Source organism: Fulmarus glacialis, unplaced genomic scaffold (genome assembly GCF_000690835.1).
Source record: "Fulmarus glacialis isolate BGI_N327 unplaced genomic scaffold, ASM69083v1 scaffold7195, whole genome shotgun sequence".
Classification (NCBI taxonomy): Eukaryota; Metazoa; Chordata; class Aves; order Procellariiformes; family Procellariidae; genus Fulmarus; species Fulmarus glacialis.
Window position 1 is genome coordinate 2,126 of NW_009212256.1, and position 17,131 is coordinate 19,256.

Genomic DNA, 17,131 nt, shown 5'->3' on the forward strand with positions numbered 1-17,131 from the left:
TGGAAAGTGCTGTATGCCATCTTCCGAGACCGCATCCGAGCCTGGAAGAGCAGGGAACCTACTGCTTGCAGGAGCACCTTCTCTTGGCTGTTCATTGGCATCTGCAGCAGGTGCTTGGAGTCTAAAGAGGGCAGAATGGGATGAGAAACACCACTGGCAATCCAGATTGCAGTCCTTGTGATGAAAATAACTGCGTGTGCAGCTGACCAAAATGCAGCATCAAGAGACAAACAACCTGAGAGGAAAACCAGCAAAAGCAAAATCCAGGCTGCGGAATTCCCTGACTCTGAAAATAAATACATGTGTGGGGGCTGCTGATCTGCCATCCGATGGTCTCTTGCAAAGACCCTGAGGGGTTTTTTGTTTCTGCTGTGAATCTTTCAGCTAATGTGAAGCGGTCTGGCTTGCAAATATTTCTCCAGTAGTTTGCCAGGAGCTGGTGTCTTCTGTACTGAATTCTGAGCATGTGAAGAGACAAGGCATGTCTGTAGCCAGAATCCTGAGGCTCCCTGGGAAACAGATTCTGTGAGGCGAAAGGTTAAAGTGGGATCATGGGAGGGAAGCAGGTCAAATGGTGAGCAATTGTTGCCATTGTCATTTGAAACAGCAGGGATGGGGTGTTTATTAAAATTACGAGAATTCAGACTTACCACTGGGGCTGTTGCCCTAAAGACTTGACTGTGCAGGCACTGGCAACTCTGGGACTCAGTGGAGAAAGGATATGGGTTAAGAAACCACTGGTAAAAGGAATAAAGTGGGACAGTTTGCATCATAAATCTGTCTTAAATAGCTTTAATTTCCCAGCACTTATTTCTGCATGCTTTAATCACAAATTGTTATGTACTTTGAAGAACAAATTACATCAGTGGATATTTCATATGTTAACAGGTTTGGTGACTGATACAAAAACTGTAGAAATGTTTCCAGCATTAACTTGATGGCATAATGTATGAGGCAACCTGACCTGTGCTACTGCTTCATCTGAGTGCATCTCAGTGGCTCTTTCACTGTTTGGCATGGTTTGAGAGGTTGTCAGTGATGCCATGTGAACCCACTGGCCTTTTAAAATAGGGAAACTGCCTGAAAAGAGGACTGTGGATATAGGAATGCCTAAACAATCATCTGTAAAACTGGCCATGTTGTGGAGACCTGTAGTGAACACTTAACCCCACCCCCCTGCCCCAGCTGGGATGCTTTGTATTTGCTTTGGGCTGTGGATCCAGTGCTGAGAGGAGCAGATTTTGGAAGAGGGGAATGTTATTTCCAGGCTCTGTATCCCTGTGGTTTTTGCCCTGCTCATTCTTTCAAGTTCCCTGCTCTTGCCCATCCCTCAGTTTCACCACCTTCTCACCCAACAGTTGCTAATATTGTTTTTCTAGGACAGCTCTCATTCTTTCATCTTTTGCATGGATGAGAACCAGCAATGCACTTCTCAGTGGCCTTACCAGGATGATGGCACATTCAGAGTATCAGCTGAGAATATGCGGGGGGAATATCGAGATCCGTTCCTAGAAGGAAGTAAAATCCCTCTCAGAGTTACTGGACATGTTAAATCAGCTGGGCTTCCTGTTTGTACCTGTGCTGTTTGAAAGTTTCATCCTTTCCTCTGACCCTTATTATATAATGCAAACCCAATAGTACTCTCTGGGCTCCTAAACAATTATTTTAATTTTATGCTGTGCACCCATTCAGTGACAAGCAGAAGCAGGGGGCTGGTTACAAATGTTGTATACAAAATGTGCCTAATCAGGGACTGCTGTAATGGAGTTAGCCTTCCTGAAGGTAAATCCTTGAGCAAACCCAGGTGGCCTGGACCCCTTTAACAATCATGCACACCTTGTTTGAGCCAGAAAGAACAGGTACTGGTTATTCTTTCACTTAGTAAGTTGCATTCACCTTTTCCTTTAACATGGTGAAAGTCCATTCAGTCTGGACCATTAAAACTAGACTGCTTGAAGGTCTGTAGTATAAATGAGAAGTAGGCCAGCAATGGCTGTGGGAGTAGACAGGAGCTGCTAGCAAGTCATTTCCATCTCTATTGCAAGGCTTTTCTGATTCTGTGAGAGCGCTGTGGAATACGTAGCAGCAGTGCTAGGAAGATGTAGAAGTCGAGCTGTCGAAGCCTCTTGTTTTTCTAAACCTATTATATTATTTCCACACTGTTTTCTTTTTGTTCCCTGTCCTTTGTTTCTATGTTGGGGAGAATGAAAAATTAACTCCTGCTCACGCTTGCAAGGATTAGTTCCTGCAACTTTAGAGGTACATTGAATGGGTCAGTGAGCTTCAGCCACCTTTTGATGTTGTCTGGGTGATACATTTAGGAAGAATTTCTGAAAAAAGATTGCTTGAACCTCACAGTCAGTTGAGATGGCTCCAGTGAAAAATATGTGGGTACTTTCAAGAAGTTTTAACCTAAAAACATGAGTGAGTGGTATCGGACTTTCAAAAACATTTTGCCCTTGGAATTTCAAGTTGAAGTGGTGCTTTTGAAAGCAAGAGCAAGAGATGAAGCAAGCCAGGGTGTTTTTTTGTTCAGCTTGCAGTATAAACATAAGGTTCACTCAGTAAACATACTGAGCAGACCTTCAGTAGAGCGTGGTCTTACCCCTGTGTGAATGTATGTGAATTCTGTGGTGGCAGTCTCAAACTTGCATTCTGTTAAGGAAAATAGAGACACATTGTGCTACTTGTCAGTTAGCTTGCTTTGACACTGTAGAGTGATGGAAACATGCCTAGTTTGGTTTGTTAATGGCTTCTCTAGTATGCAGATAATTCTTAGTTTCAACAAGCCTGCCTGCATATTCACTTTTATCTTAGATGAAGATGATGTTGATCAGCACTAGAAGTAACTGTTTCTCCTTTCCTCTGCAGTCTTGCATCGCCCAGTCCTATCCATAGTGCGAAGAGTGAATCTACTGTAGCCCCATCAGAGGAGAAGGAAAGACTTGTGATCATCCACACTGAAGAAACAGAAACTAAAACAGGTACCTTGCAGATAATGCTTTACAGCTCACACTTTCACTGGGATTTGTTTGTAACATAAACTTGCTGAAAAGTTCCCCAATGACTGAAATGAATATAGAGAATGTGATGCTGAGTATCTGTTCACATAAAACTAAATCCCAAAACTTTTAACACTACAATAATGCCGTAATATGGCAATGTCTATGAGGCTTGCAAAATAATGCTTGGGAAATAAAAAGCTCTGGAGAAGGATTAAGGTCATATATAATTTTCACTGTAGGGTGAATACTTTCATCACAGCCTCATTAGGCCACGTTGAAAAAAACACTTAAAATTCCCTTAAAGAAAGAGTCCATGTGAGCTTGTCAAGCCCATGATGCATAACTTGACTTTGCGTAAGGCTCTGTGTTTACAGCACATCTGTAGATAGGTCGAGTGGCTCTTTGCAAGGAATTGAACAGTTGTAGTATTGTTGTGCTGTTTGCATTGAGAAGCCATTACTGTATTGCCACAAATGCCCTGTGATATGGTCAGTTTACACTTAAAATTTTCATGCAGATTGAACGAAAGGTTTTCAAAGAAGTTCCTGAAGTGATTTTTTGTTTGTTTGTTTCTTTTCCTTCTCAGGAATGCAGCCTAATAATAACTCTTTCTGGTTAGCGTCCATCCCAAGAGCAAATGACAGAGAAGCTCTCCTAGGAAATGCTTTGCTGCTTCAGCCAGTGTAGTCCTGCTTCAGTGCTCCTTCAAAAGTATTTGACAGACTATCTCAGCGGATGAAGTAGCTGGCAGGCTGTGGCTCTTCCTTAAATTCTTGGCAGTACTGTGTCTGCTTGCTGCCCATACAGTAGGATATTGCAGATGCATGTCTACAGATGCACAGCAACTTGCCAGTTTCACTTTTGGTCAACTAGCTAATAAGCACTGCAATGATTATTCCTCATCAAACCTCATCCCTTCTTAGGGAAGGAGGAAGAAAAAAAAAAAAATCTACATTCCTGGGCCAGCCAGTGGATGATAGTTAACCAGTGATACAGCTTATGCTGTGGGGATCAGAAAAGGCATGCAAAGCTATTAAACTTGCTATTAAGAGAAAAGTCTTTTTCAGAATTAGGTGTGTTGTCCACCTTGAGAAGGCTATGTTATTTGACAAGTAGAAATACTATTTAATGTTGCCTTCGGTGGGTCCTTGGTGCACCCTCTAACACTAAGACATGCTCTTCAAATCCCACAGTTGCTTTTCTCCCCTCAGGTATTTTCTACCACACAATGCAATGCATTGTCCCCTGTGATGTGCTTTGAAATCTCCAGTACTGAGAAATCAGATGCAGCAAAGTTAAAGAAGGGGAAGGATGCTTATCTTTGATATATGTGTATGCGGGAAAACTTCCTTTGCATAAAGAATGAGTCATAAATCCTTGAGATTAGGCAAGATGTCACACCTGTAGCAACATCTGTGATACTGGCTAGAAGACATGCTGGTTTGTTAGTGATAGCTAGTGTGGACAGCAGGCAATTATTGTGTGGTGCAAGTCTTTTCTGGACTCTTCTGTCATGACCACATTCAGCTGTTCTCTCTTCCAGAAGAGACAGAATCTCATTTCCAGCCTGAGTGGCAAGCAGGGAACTCTGGGTCATATTTGGAGAATTCATGGGAGGAGCAGCTTTTGGAACAACAGGACCATTTGGAAAAGGAAATGGAGGAAGCAAAGAAGATGATTTCAGGTTTGCAGGTAATAGATTTTCTTCTCAGCCAGTGTTCCCTTCCACATGCATTTCTTTTCCCACTAGCTGTAGCTGGAAGACAGCTTATCTTGCAGCTAAGACACTGGCCTGGTACTCAAAAGAGTTGAATAAGAGTCCTGGTCCACTGAGGTCTCCTGGGGTGATTGTGCAAGAAGTCAATTGGTCTCTTGGGTCACCTCGGTTAAATAGGGACACTGGCTCTTCCCTGTGTCTCACCCTGTGGGATGAGTCCCTTCAGGGAAGAGTTCCTTAGGAATGAGGAATTATTTCTGATACTGTGGATAGTGTATATTGGCTGCAGCCAGCAGAGACCTTATCCAGCAACAGAATGCTACTGACTAAGCACTCTGACATCTTCCTTTCTTGCAATATTTAGGCTCTCTTGGCTTCTGCAATTGTGATTTGGTCCTGGTCACCTTTTCCAGAATGGAGAGTGCCAAAACCATCCTTTCCAATGTCCCAGATGCAATTCAGAAGACAGCTGGATCCAGCCACAGTCTTGCTTGTTTGATGCCTGTCCCCCATTATTGTGTAGCATGCTTAACCAAGAGAGCCCAGGGGAAGGAGGAAAGATGGCTACAACTTCCCCAGTCCCAGTATATTTACCAGGGTTTCAGAGAAAGGATTTTAACATTAGTCTGTGCAATTCAGACACAACCTTTTCTTTTTCTTAGCTCAGGCTTCTTCAAAAGTGTTGACATGATTTGAGGCTCTTATTCAGTAGGGAGGGAGAGAGAAGGATGTGGAGAGAGAGAAAGATTATATTGCTATGAAGACTGAAGGTCAGTGATATACACTAATAGTAATTTAGGTGTACTGTGAGAGGGCAAAGGGCACACTGAATGCAGGTAAGAACAGAACCACTGTAGAGCATCTAAAACAAAGCCTATGTTTAGAAGGTGATTATGCCTGTGTTGTCTTTTGATTGGAGTGCAGATTCTAGCTGGATTCATTGGCTTGGTGCCCTGTCTTGTGATGCTGTGCTAACTCCTGTATGTGCTGTCACTGTGCAAAGCACGTATGTTACTGTGCAAAATGCTAAAGATGCAGCAGTGTTTTTCCCACGTGCTGGGGTTGGGACTCCCCTTCTTCACCAGAGCATTTAGCAGTCTGCAGGTTTTGTTAGCAGCCTGAGAGAACAGAGTAGTCTTTCTGTGATTTGTGATCAGAAGTAATGCAGAGAGACAAGGAATGTCAGGAAATCAATCAAGATTCACAGAGCTGATCAGGGGTCACACAGGCTTGCATCAGTCTTTCAGTGAGCTAGGCTGAACTATAATATTTGCACGTTCTCTATGCAGCTATTTATTTGTGGGATCTTTTCCTTGCTGCCCTGTTGCAGTCCCTCCCTGAGCAAATGACCCTCAGCTCAATGTGTTTGACTCTGCATGGGGAGTAGAGCCCCTGATCCATATGGTAAAGACCCTGAACTGTCTCAGGAATATTCCTTTCTGTTTGTGCTGGGAACCGTACTGGCTTTGAATTGTAAATATTTATGTACCAGTAAACAAAGCAGAGATTGTGTGAGAAGCATAGGCAGCCAGGGCAGAGGGGGGGGGGGGGGGGGGGAGCACTTTCCCTGTGGACAATGGGCAGGAAAGAAAAGAGTAAAAAAAAAAAAAAAAAAAAAAAAAAAAATTGCTTGGTTCATTGGTAAAATCCGTTTGCATTATGTGCCCACGGGGAGGAGGGAGAGGCAGCACTGGAGGGACACTGGACCCTGTTCCTCCAACCCTGGCCCCATGTTTCAGGAGTGAGGGTGAGCAGCTGGCATTGCTGCCCCCTCATCCCCTGGGAGTAGGAAGACGCAGCTGATGTTGCCAGCCAAGAAATTGGATTTGCTTAATTGATTTTCCCCCTCTTGCTCAATACTTAAGAGCCTCCAGTTCATGAGAGTCTGATTGAAATATCAGGGACCTGATGTACACGTACCCCATAAGGTGCTAAAATCATGGCAGCTTTTTATATTCCTGTGTGATTCCTGCTTGAGCATCCTGCTGGGGAGACTTTGGGATGCACTCAGAAAACAGTTTTCCAAATACCTTGTGCATTAACTGAATACAGATTGTTATTTGCTATTCGGCAGCAGCTGCAGCTCTTTGGTGGAAGATTCTGTCAGCAGGCAGAACCTGACCTGTCAGTCTGGAAGTCTTTTGGGGCTGAACTGGAGTATTACTGCAAATAAGATGTTTTGGTTTTAGCCATGGAGTTCAAGTAGAAATAAACTAGAAAGCTAACTGAAAGAAAGAGGCGTGACTCTTTCCAATGTGTGCAGTTGTATGCAACATCCTGGCACATACCAAGTGCCCTGAGTCCTGGAAGTTGTAGACAGAAAGGTCAATGTAAAAACCATCAGCTAGAGAAAAGCAGTATGGTATACCCTGCTGGAGATCTGGCCTGGTCCTGCTTCCTACAGTGCATGCTTTTCCCTCCTTCAGGCTGGATTCAGTCTACTGTGGGAATTCTGGCATCTTCCCGCAGACATCTGGGCTACCTTGGAGCTGCTGAAGGAGTTAATACTGTGCTTCTAGTAGCCTTCCTCAAGCACAGGGCATAGCTTAAGATTTTCACTGTCTGTGTGGGTAAGGGCTCTTCCCTCACTTGGACAACAGTTCTGAATGTGTCTCGGTCTTGTCTAGTGTAGAACAGAATTAGGCTTTCCTGAACATCCTGTTTCTAAAGCCTTCTGTAGATGTGTGGTTAGGAGAATGGATTCTTTCAGCAGGGGACACTTCAGTCTCATTCTGGAAGAGAAGCCTTACAGTGTAAACCTGGTTCAGGCTCTGCTTTAGACTTCAAATCTGTTTTTGTAGTAAAGCCTACCATTGGACTGAAGCCTGAGACAGACTTCACTCCCTGAAAATCTGAGGAGTTGTCCTTGTTTGGTGTCTTTCTGTGGGGAAGAGTATTGGCTGACAGATATCTCTGGGAGAGCTTTTTCAGGGGATAAATCTTCCTCTTCATTCCTGAAAAATTCTACTTATTTTTGGGGGGAATAAGTCATCAGAAATGGAAAATTAAACTGTTTAGAGACTGTTGATATGAATGACTGTTAGCCAGAGCTGCAGCTAGCCTATTTCCTTTGAAACCCCTGAAGAGGAGATTTTTTCCTTCATCTTCCCAGGCTTTGTTGCTCAATGGGTCTTTACCTGAGGATGAGCAGGAAGGGTCCTTTGAACTTTGTGAACGTGGAGCCTGCCCCGAAGAACAGCTGGTGAGCACATTGCTGTACCTACATTTCTCTGATCAAGCTGTCCTTTGCACTGTTCTGCCACAGGCATGTGTCTTGCACAATAATAACCATGGTATTTTACATTCAGATCATAATCCGAAGTCGCCTGGACCAGGCTGTGGAAGAAAATCAAGATCTAAAGGTTAGACAGGGACAGATGAAGGGGAGAGAGAGGTTTTGGGTCAAGAGATCTTTGCAGACTCTGTCCTACTTGATTTTTTTTGGGGGGAGGGAGGGGCAGGGACCGGGGGGGGGGATGACAACGCAACCGATGACATGGGGGATATATTGTGTTAGGGCTCCAACTCTGTTCCCATATTCTGCTGTGTGGGATCTCCATCCCTCCAGGAGCGTAGATATCTGCTTCCCTGAGACCATAATTCATTGACCCGGAGAGTACTCACAATACTTGGCTGGGAAGTGTTTATTGTATCCTTATTAGGAGTTAATAAAAGTTTGTGGGATAGCATCGGAAAAATACATGCTGTCTCCCCACTTTGCCTCAAGCCAATGCTGGTAAAGTCAGTTGCTGGTAGTCTAAGTGTTACTGGAATTTAAATGAGCCCTAAAATAGATTTTTCCTGCATGCTCTTGAAGCTGGAGAGATCCAGGTTGTACTAGCTTCTCAAAACTTTATGCAGGACAGCTGTTAAGTTTCTAGCCATGTTGGAATATAAACAATCTTTCAAGTAGGAAATAAGTGCAGCTAAGAAGAACCTGCCCTGACAAGCTTGCTTTAGTTCAGCTTTCTGCTGATGCTGGCTCTGGGACCAGTTCTGATGCTGGGAGAGAAGCATTTGATGTTGCCCTGAAGGACAGATTTGGGGGACTAGGCAATCATTTGCTCTCATGGCTTTAATAGCAGGGGCTTAGGGAGCTGCTCAACTGTTTTGTCATGTTTGTAACTCATTAAAATGGCTCAGGGTCTGACTTGCTCTTTGATCTGTGGGAAGAGGTGGGATGTGCTTTCTTCTGAAGCAGGTGTCTGTGTGGGGACAGAAAACACTGACTTTAGTTGATTCTGAAGGGGTGACAAGATGCCATTTAATCAAATTGTGTTGCATTTACAGAAGGAGCTATTGAAATACAAACAAGAAGCTCGAAACCTACAGGGAATAAAGGTGAGGAAAGGGGCACTTCATCAAATATAAATAGTAAAGCTTTAGAGTTGCAGCCCATGAGTGGGGCCAGCAGCAACCATACACCTCTGAGGAATCTCAGATTGTGGAGGGAGTTGTATTAGGGGACTTGGAGGTGGGGGATCCTATGGTCTGTTTCTGTCTCTGGGGAGAGACTGCAGTTAAGGCAGGCACAAGGAGTTAAGTCTCCTGAGTTCTGTTTCTATCTGTAGGACTGTGGTCAAATGTCCCCTCTTTTGTCTGTTTCCTCTACACAAAATACAAGGTGTAGGATGCCTGCTTGGTTCTTGTGACTTCTCTTCTTTTTTTGCCCCCCTCTGTCTTGGGGTACGCACAGTAGGATTGGCCCAGTGAACTCATTCTTGACAGCTGCATTCTTCAGCTGCAGCATTTTTCACAATTTTGGCTGCTGTTTGCTCAGTTTCTCCCTCTGGAGTTCTGAACACTAATAATTACTCCTGAGCACAGGTATTTTTAGAGCTGCCTGTTAGGTTCCTGTGAAGGAAGCAAACAGCAGTAGCTGTCCAAGGTAGAGCTCTCGGCTTCTGGGTAATACTGAGTGAAAAGTGCAGAATTAGTCCTGACTTTGGCCCCTTCAGAGAGGATTTCATTGCATAACTGTTCACACTGAGAGCTTAAATTTCCTTGTGTCCTTGGCTGACGTTGGCCTCTTTCTGCCCTCTGGATGCTGCAGATGCATGGCTGGAGGTACTAGCTGTAGGCCACTGAAAACACCCTCCAAAGACACTGCTGTTTTCTTCCGTAAGAGCAAATTGTCAGGCCACTTCTGGAGCAGGAAATTCAGGTGGAAGCACAGAAATCCCTCTGTCCCAGATGGCTGGAATGTTGGCAGGGAAATCAGTTTTGGGTAAGAGAAAGACAGAAGGGCTGAAAGCCCATTGGGCATGTCTATATACCTCCTGCTCTCTTGGGCCCTTGGCAACACTTCAGGCCTGTGAGTGGCCCCACTGTGTTATGGCCACTGGTTTAGGTCATTCACTTCCCAGGGAAGGGTCTTTGCCTCTGTCTTGCACCTTCCCACAGATAACATCTTTTCCTAGGATGCTTTACAGCAAAGGCTGCTTCAACAGGATGCTTCAGTTCTTCAGCTAAAGCAGGAACTGCTGAGAGCAAACATGGACAAGGAGGAATTGCACAACCAGAATGTGAGTCACTGTGCTGCTGAGGGTTAGATTATTTTAGAAGGAGGTTGGTGGCCCTGAGGGCTCCAGCAGCCAAGGGTGGAGGTGGTGGTTGCAGCAGAGTTCTTGGGGTTGTGGGATAGTGAATGACCAGTCAAAGGTCTCTGCATAGTAAAAACTGCACACAGTCTACTAGCCAGCTGTGAGACTCGCTGGAGTTTCCTGTTCTTCACTCCTACTTCCTGTCCTCCAAGACCTTCAGCTGAAACAGGGAGGGTCTCCCCATGATGATTTCAGTACAGTTGCATTCTGCCTTCCTCATTGTGCTCCCTGGGTTAGCAAGGGGCACAGGTGGAGCTGTCATGTACAGTGTCTTTCTGGAGAGAGAAGGGCAAGGAAGGAACTGTTGTGTCCAAAAGGTTGCTATTCTTAGATACCAGCTCCCTGTTCAACTCTGCAGATATTTGGTCTCAGGTCACCCTTTAGCACAAGGGGCAAAGAGGTTGTCATGAGCTCTCCGGGAATTATCTACCTTACACCTATGTGTTATTTCTGCAGGTTGACCTTCAGAGGAAGGTTGAAGAGAGAAACCAGCTACTGGCAGAATACAAAGTAATGGAACCTCTCTTCACTGGAAGCTTTGCTGGGGACAGCATCTGGTTGTTCTTCAGTTTTGTGAATGTGACTGCTGTTTCCCTGGCACTCAGTCACCTCTAGGAATGGCACTGTGCATAGTGAATAAGTTGCAATAGCCATGGATGTTTGTAATGAGATGGAGGGATCAGATGTTTTTTGTGTTCTGCCCAGAGCTTTTTATAGTAGATCTTTTATTGTCATGGTTTTTCTGTGCTGGCTTTCTAAGTATCTAACACTTGTGCAGAAGCCTATCAGGTTAGTTTGGGTCACCGGATTGTCCACTGATCCCTCGGGAATCTGTTTTCTCTGGGACAGTTGTCTGGCCTCAGTGGGTCTTTGCTGGGCAAGGGGACTCCCGGCAACAACAACCTGACTGATCTTTTTAAAAAAAAAAAAAAAAAAAAGCTTTGATAATCAGTTCTAACATCTAGCTAGAAGTACACACATTGTGGAGGAACCTGATCCTAGCAAATGACATAACCTCTGCCTTGGGAAGATGATTGTGAGCCTTACTCACTGTCCTGTTGATTCTCTTGATTACTGTGTTGCAGAAAGAACTGGGCCAGAAAGATCGGCATTTACAGCAGCATCAGACCAAACTGGATGAAATACTTAGGCAGCTTTCTGAAGCCAGCTACCAACAGGTATGGAGCAGGTGGGCTGCACTGATGCCCTGAGAGCTGGCACTTACCTTGGTGGCTCAGTTTGTGCTGACTCTTCTACTCGCCTCACAGGTGGATTTGGAGCGGGAGCTGGAGCACAGAGAGGCCCTGCTAGCTCACTGCATGAAGAGAGAAGCTGAAGAGGTATGGGAAGCCTTGGTCTACACATCAGACTGTTAGAGTGATGTTTATGTCCAGCACCCTCTAGCTACATATGTCCAGAAATCATCCACTTCATCCCAGAGGGGCCTGGCTCTGCAATCTCACTGTCAGTGCTCTAACCAGGGCAGCCAGACTCCACAAAGCATCCAACTTACCAAAGCTCTTAGCAATGAGCTCTCTGGCTTAGCCTCCTGTATCAAAATCCTAAGGGATGAAACAGTGAGGGGAGCACAGGAGTGAGTGGAAGCCAGAGACTCTTGGCTTTTAGCTTCAGCTCTGACACTGGCTAATGGTTAGACCAGGGCTTAGCTTCTTATCTCCTTTTCCTGTTGACCCTGGTATTGAGAACTTGGAACTGTCTTGGTGGAAAAGCACAGTGCCACTTGAACACTGATTGTGCTCACTAGAGCTTGCAGAGCCCTCTGTGATGTAGCAGCAAGCCCCTTTCTGTCTCTGCCTCTTTCTCCACCTGTATGTGAGGAATCATGTTTGTGCTCTGACCTATAGGACTGCCTGCACACTCCTTAGTGACTGCATTTACTTGGTAGAAGATGGGAGTTATATCACTGATGTGGAAAGTTTTCATGCCCTCTCATCATTTTGAAGTTTGCAAATTGGGATCTTTGGGGAGGTCCTAACACTTACATTCCTAGTGGCACACGCATCTTCCCCTGAACAGGTGATGGCTTACAGCAGTCATCGTGCACAGAGCAATGGCATCCTCCAGACAGCAGGAAAAAGAGCTGCTCCCACAGCCCACCATGGGGTAAGTGCACCTAAGGGATATTTTCCCAGCCAGATGCAGATGAGGGCTCCAGGTATCCTGAAAGCTATTATCTTATTAAGAGATTTCCCCTTTCTAAGATCTGTGGCTTTAGAGTTAGTCTGACTGACTTGTGGTCTCTTGGGCAGACAAATGACTTGCAACTGGTTCGTGATGCCCTTCGCAGCCTCAGGAACAGTTTCAGTGGCCACGATCCCCAGCACCACACCATTGACAGCCTGGAGCAGGGGATCTCCAGCCTGATGGAACGGCTGCACCGCATGGAAACACAGAAGAGGCAAGAGAGAAGGGTAAAGGCTTCCTAGGGCACTTGGCTCTTAACTTCTGCCCCTCTCACACAACCCAGAGCTAAGCAGCAATGAGAGCTCCAACTGGGAAGTGACACTTTGTTCTCACTCTTTTGGCTTTGCACCCTAGATCCGGGGAAAATCACCGGCAAGCAGAGCAACAAATGAGTGTAGAGACTCCTGGCCTCCCAAATCCAGTAAGTGCCTTTCAGCTCCTGCCCTCCCACTGCCAAATTCATTGCTCAGGCTTCCTGGCCAGAGTCCAGGGCATGGCATCCCCTTGGGAATCTGCCATCTCCAGCTTCTCACTCCCTTTACCAGAGCTCACTTTCCTACCTTTAGTCATTTGCTGTACAGATTAGACTTCACTGCAAAGAAAAGGGGGCAGAGACAATCTATGGCTGCTTGTTTGTAAAGCACCATCACAGTGGGATTCTGTCTGTGCCACTTCGGTAGTACTGCAGTATAAATAACTATGACAAACAATTACCCCTGGGATGAATAGGAAATGTGATGTTATTTCAGCTTTCCTGCTGGTTTGCACCATCTAGTGGACACAGATAACGTACAGTTGCCTCTTCCTCTGTTCCCCCCTCGAGTGTCTAGCTCCTTTCATATATGCGTAACAGCACAGCCCTTTCTGACACCACGTTTTCTGGCTCCAGCTCCACGTTTGCTTTTCATCATGAAGGCTGTTTTTTCCAACGTTGGTTGTAAACGTCACCTAGAAAGTCTATGGGGTTGTAGGAGACTATAGGTACTGGGGAAAGAGAGGCCCCCACCTTTCAGCTGCATTATAGTGTCCAGCAGCAGGATAGTCTGGAGGTACAAGATGCGGAGGAAGGTAGGAGAGGAACTCAGAAGCCTGAAGTGGGTTGTGGGGAGGATTTGCTGGGTTCTCCCTCCTCTCCCATAAATTGCAGTTTTTAGAGCAGCCAGTCATGTGTTCTTTGTGTGCAAACTGTATCTTTCCCTTTTTGCAGACTCCATCCCCTTCCACTGCAGCAGGAAAATTGAGTCTTGCAGTCACAGACGTAGAATGCCTTGGGTGTAAAGAGCTCTAAGAGGTGGCTCCAAAGACTTGTTAAATTAGAAAGCCTTTGAATGGGTGTCCATAATGCTTTCTGCATGCTAGGAATCTTAACACTGTAGAGTCACTATGCTTCAGCTTTTGGCACAGCACATTGCAGGGAAGCAGGAAACAAGGCAGTAGCCAGAGAGAGAGAAACACATATGAGCAAAGAAAAATCCATTCACAAACACCTATCCTGGCCAACTAGAATGGGAAGATGGTGAGGAAACAGATAACCTTTTGCTTTGATGATGATCAGTCACTTCATCCTGCTCTACCCATCTGCAAGTGAAGGCAAGTGGTAATGTAGGTGTACTGGATGGGGTACCGTTCAGTCATTTTCTCTTCCAGAAAGGTTCTCCTGTCACTGCTGAGGTAGTGAATAGAGTGTCTGTGGAGTAGATGGTGGCAGCAAGCCCCCCTGCGGATGGGACAGTAATCCTGGAGGACAGTGCTAGGCAAATCTTCCATGCTAACAACACAGTTGGATGGTGACCCTACTTAAAATGCAAAATTTTCCAGTAAGCATGGGAATAACTGGCCCTTCCCAACATGGGTGATTAGCCACCCTCTAAGAATCTCTTCCCATCACCAGGTTCTCTGCTGTGAAAGCAATTTTGCTGAGACCACCCCTTTTGTCTCCTACTGTGGCAAGAGACAGGCTGTTTCCCCCAATGATTGTGCTCTTTTCTTTGCAGAACTGCCTCATTCTCACAGTACACTCACGATGAGCACCAGTGCCTGCACCAGAGTGTTGTACTTCACTGACCGCTCCCTCACACCTTTCATGCTCAACATACCAAAGAGGTGAGGTCTGGCTTTGCCTTGCTGACACTGATATCGGAGGTGCTTATTTCCCTTAATGCATTAGTCTGATCTCTTCTGGGTATGGTCACCACTAGCAGAGGTTTGCTGTACATTAACTTGGGCATTGGATTTCATACCATTGTCCAGGGAAAATTGCCTAAAGCAGTCTCCTAGCTGATGCATTTGTTTTAGAGTCCTAAGAGATTCACCTGTTTTTTTTATTAACTTCCAAGAGCAAGAGAAAGCAGCCAAGCAGTTCTATTGTGGTATGTAGTGCAGAACGCTCCTGTCAAAACAACTATGGTTGTCAATGCAAAAGGGAAAGTGGAAAAAGGCTACTTTGAGGTGGTTCTTAGTATATCAGAAGGCAGTTCTTCTTCTGAAGAGGACCCTGGGGTTGACAGGTGTGTTCCTGGAGGGGCACGCTCTTCACATCCCTGTGGCCAGAGTGCCACATGCCTAGCTAGACTTTTGCTATGGCTCTGCGTGCCATGTAGTAACACTTGAGCTAAATCTGGTAATGGTGTACCATGTGATAGTGCCAAACTCTTCCCTTGCAGGTTAGGGGAGGTGACTCTGAAGGATTTTAAGGTAGCTATTGATCGTGAAGGAATCCACCGGTACCACTTCAAAGCCCTGGATCCAGAGTTTGGCACAGTCAAGGAGGAGGTAAGTGTGGAATTTAGCTATCAGACGCTTTGGGTTCAGTGTTACCACACAACCCTGGAGACCGTGCCCACCTCACTTCTAAACTAATGAAATCTTTGAACTTGCCCCTGAACAGACTGTCTATTTTCACAACGGTAGATTAAGCTCTTCTTGTAAGGTGCTAAAATGGGATGTTTTCATCCCCAGCCAGAGCAATTACATGAATGTGATTGCAATTGCCTGGGGGTTGCAGAGTGCCTTGGGCAAAGACAGTCTGTGATACAGCGTTGCTCAGGTGACACTGGGGAAAAAACCCAGACTATACTTCTAGACCTTCAAGTGGCTTTATAAAACCTGTTGCAATGAGAGACACTTCAGGCAAACGTGGTTTATTCAAAAAACATTCTCCTACTTTCTTCTAAAGGTTTTTCAGAGATAACTGTTTTTGTGGCATCTTTTCCTTTTGTGTACTGCATTACAGCCCTGTTTATGCTGAGGCTGGTGTTGGTGTGGATTGGATTCATTAAAGATTATTGGGATAGCTCCTGTTTCACAAATTAAGAGAAGTGCACAGGGTTACCCTCTCTGGGAACAGTCAGCTGACTAGGTAGCCATTCTGCAGAAACAGCTGGAGATTGTAGTCTGGATCAGAAGAGGCCTGTTTCCTGTCTTTATTTTACCTTTCCTGTCAAAAACTAGCCAATAATAATCTTGATGGTTACTAGTTAAAAAAGGGCCTAATCTGTTGTTTTTTACCCAAAACCTGAAAAGATTACTCAGACATGTGAATGATGGATGAGGTACATGTTCTCTGGGCTATGTAATGAAATCTGAGCTAGGATCTCTGACTTGATGCCTGCCTCTTATGCTACTTGCACTGTAGAAGAGTGGTGTCCAGACTCCAGACATGACTGGACTCCCTTTTTTTGTAGGTATTCCATGATGATGACATCATTCCTGGTTGGGAGGGGAAAATTGTGGCCTGGGTGGAAGAAGACCATGGGGAGAATTAATCAAGATTTTAAGTCTTGTCACTATGGAAACCTGTAGCTGGCTGCTGAGCTCAAAGAATGACCAAAAAGCATGTGTGCTGGAGGGAGTCCAATTCAAGCTGCCAAAAAAGAGGGCTTCTCTGCAAACAACGGGTAATGCATGTTGTGTGCATGGATGCCTGGCATCTGACTTTCCATGGGCAAATGCAGACAGTGTTCTGAGACTGAAATGACAGGTCTGTGGGAAAGAAACACCTTGCTTTGTCCTGTCAGCTAAACCCTGAAGGCCTTAATGATGTATTGCTCCATTCCCCTGCTTCTCCATTCCTGCAATATGTGCTGCAGACTATGATCTGGGCATTTCAAGTCTGGTTTCTTGTACATGGTATTACATAAATCTGCACTGATGGCAAAAATGTGAAGCTTTGCCTTCATGAGTCAGAAGAAGCTGCTAGATTATGTGAGCCGAATTTGACCAATTTTGGTCCTGAACTTGCAAGTGCTGCAGGAACAGAGTGAACTTTCTGGATATTCCAGAATGACAGTATAGAAATCTGACCTGGGGAGGGAAGACAGTCTTCTGGAAGTTTTACGCATGGTCTAAAGCAAAGATCACCAGCTTGATGAAGCTCCCTCTCTCCCAAACTCAAGCTTCCATTTCCTAGCCCTGCTTTTCCCACTTGCTCTCCAAAGCTGTACTCACTTCTGAGGCCCTCTGGGTTTGCTTTGCTGCCATGGGGACTGTGGGATCTTGGTGCTTGCTTATTTGCTGAAGGATTTCATTTGTGGAGGAGCTGGAATCAGCTGCTAAGTACCTTCCCTGAGGTACTTATAACCCCTCTCCTTGTTGAGCCTCTT

The 17,131-nt window shown here is 45.3% G+C and overlaps 1 protein-coding gene across 1 annotated transcript; it reads left to right on the forward strand.

Annotated features, from left to right (window-relative positions):
• Positions 1-551: 551 nt before the first annotated feature.
• DIXDC1 (DIX domain containing 1) lies at positions 552-16,711 on the forward strand. The gene is made up of 16 exons (XM_009577808.1): positions 552-574; positions 2,872-2,984; positions 4,549-4,697; positions 7,835-7,924; positions 8,031-8,084; positions 9,013-9,063; positions 10,143-10,247; positions 10,782-10,835; positions 11,411-11,503; positions 11,594-11,665; positions 12,363-12,449; positions 12,596-12,757; positions 12,885-12,951; positions 14,525-14,633; positions 15,194-15,302; positions 16,214-16,711. The coding sequence occupies exons 1-16, from the start codon at positions 552-554 to the stop codon at positions 16,292-16,294; spliced, it is 1,419 nt and encodes a 472-aa protein (XP_009576103.1). The 3' UTR covers positions 16,295-16,711.
• Positions 16,712-17,131: the final 420 nt, after the last annotated feature.

What these genes read in the sequence shown, in the direction of transcription:
- DIXDC1 (XM_009577808.1), top strand. Translation starts at nt 552, where the DNA reads ATGGGAGGGAAGCAGGTCAAATG. An exon ending in AGAAGAGGCAAGAGAGAAGG is followed by an intron (nt 12,758 to 12,884) that starts GTAAAGGCTTCC and finishes TTTGCACCCTAG; the next exon opens with ATCCGGGGAAAATCACCGGC. An exon ending in ATGCTCAACATACCAAAGAG is followed by an intron (nt 14,634 to 15,193) that starts GTGAGGTCTGGC and finishes CTTCCCTTGCAG; the next exon opens with GTTAGGGGAGGTGACTCTGA.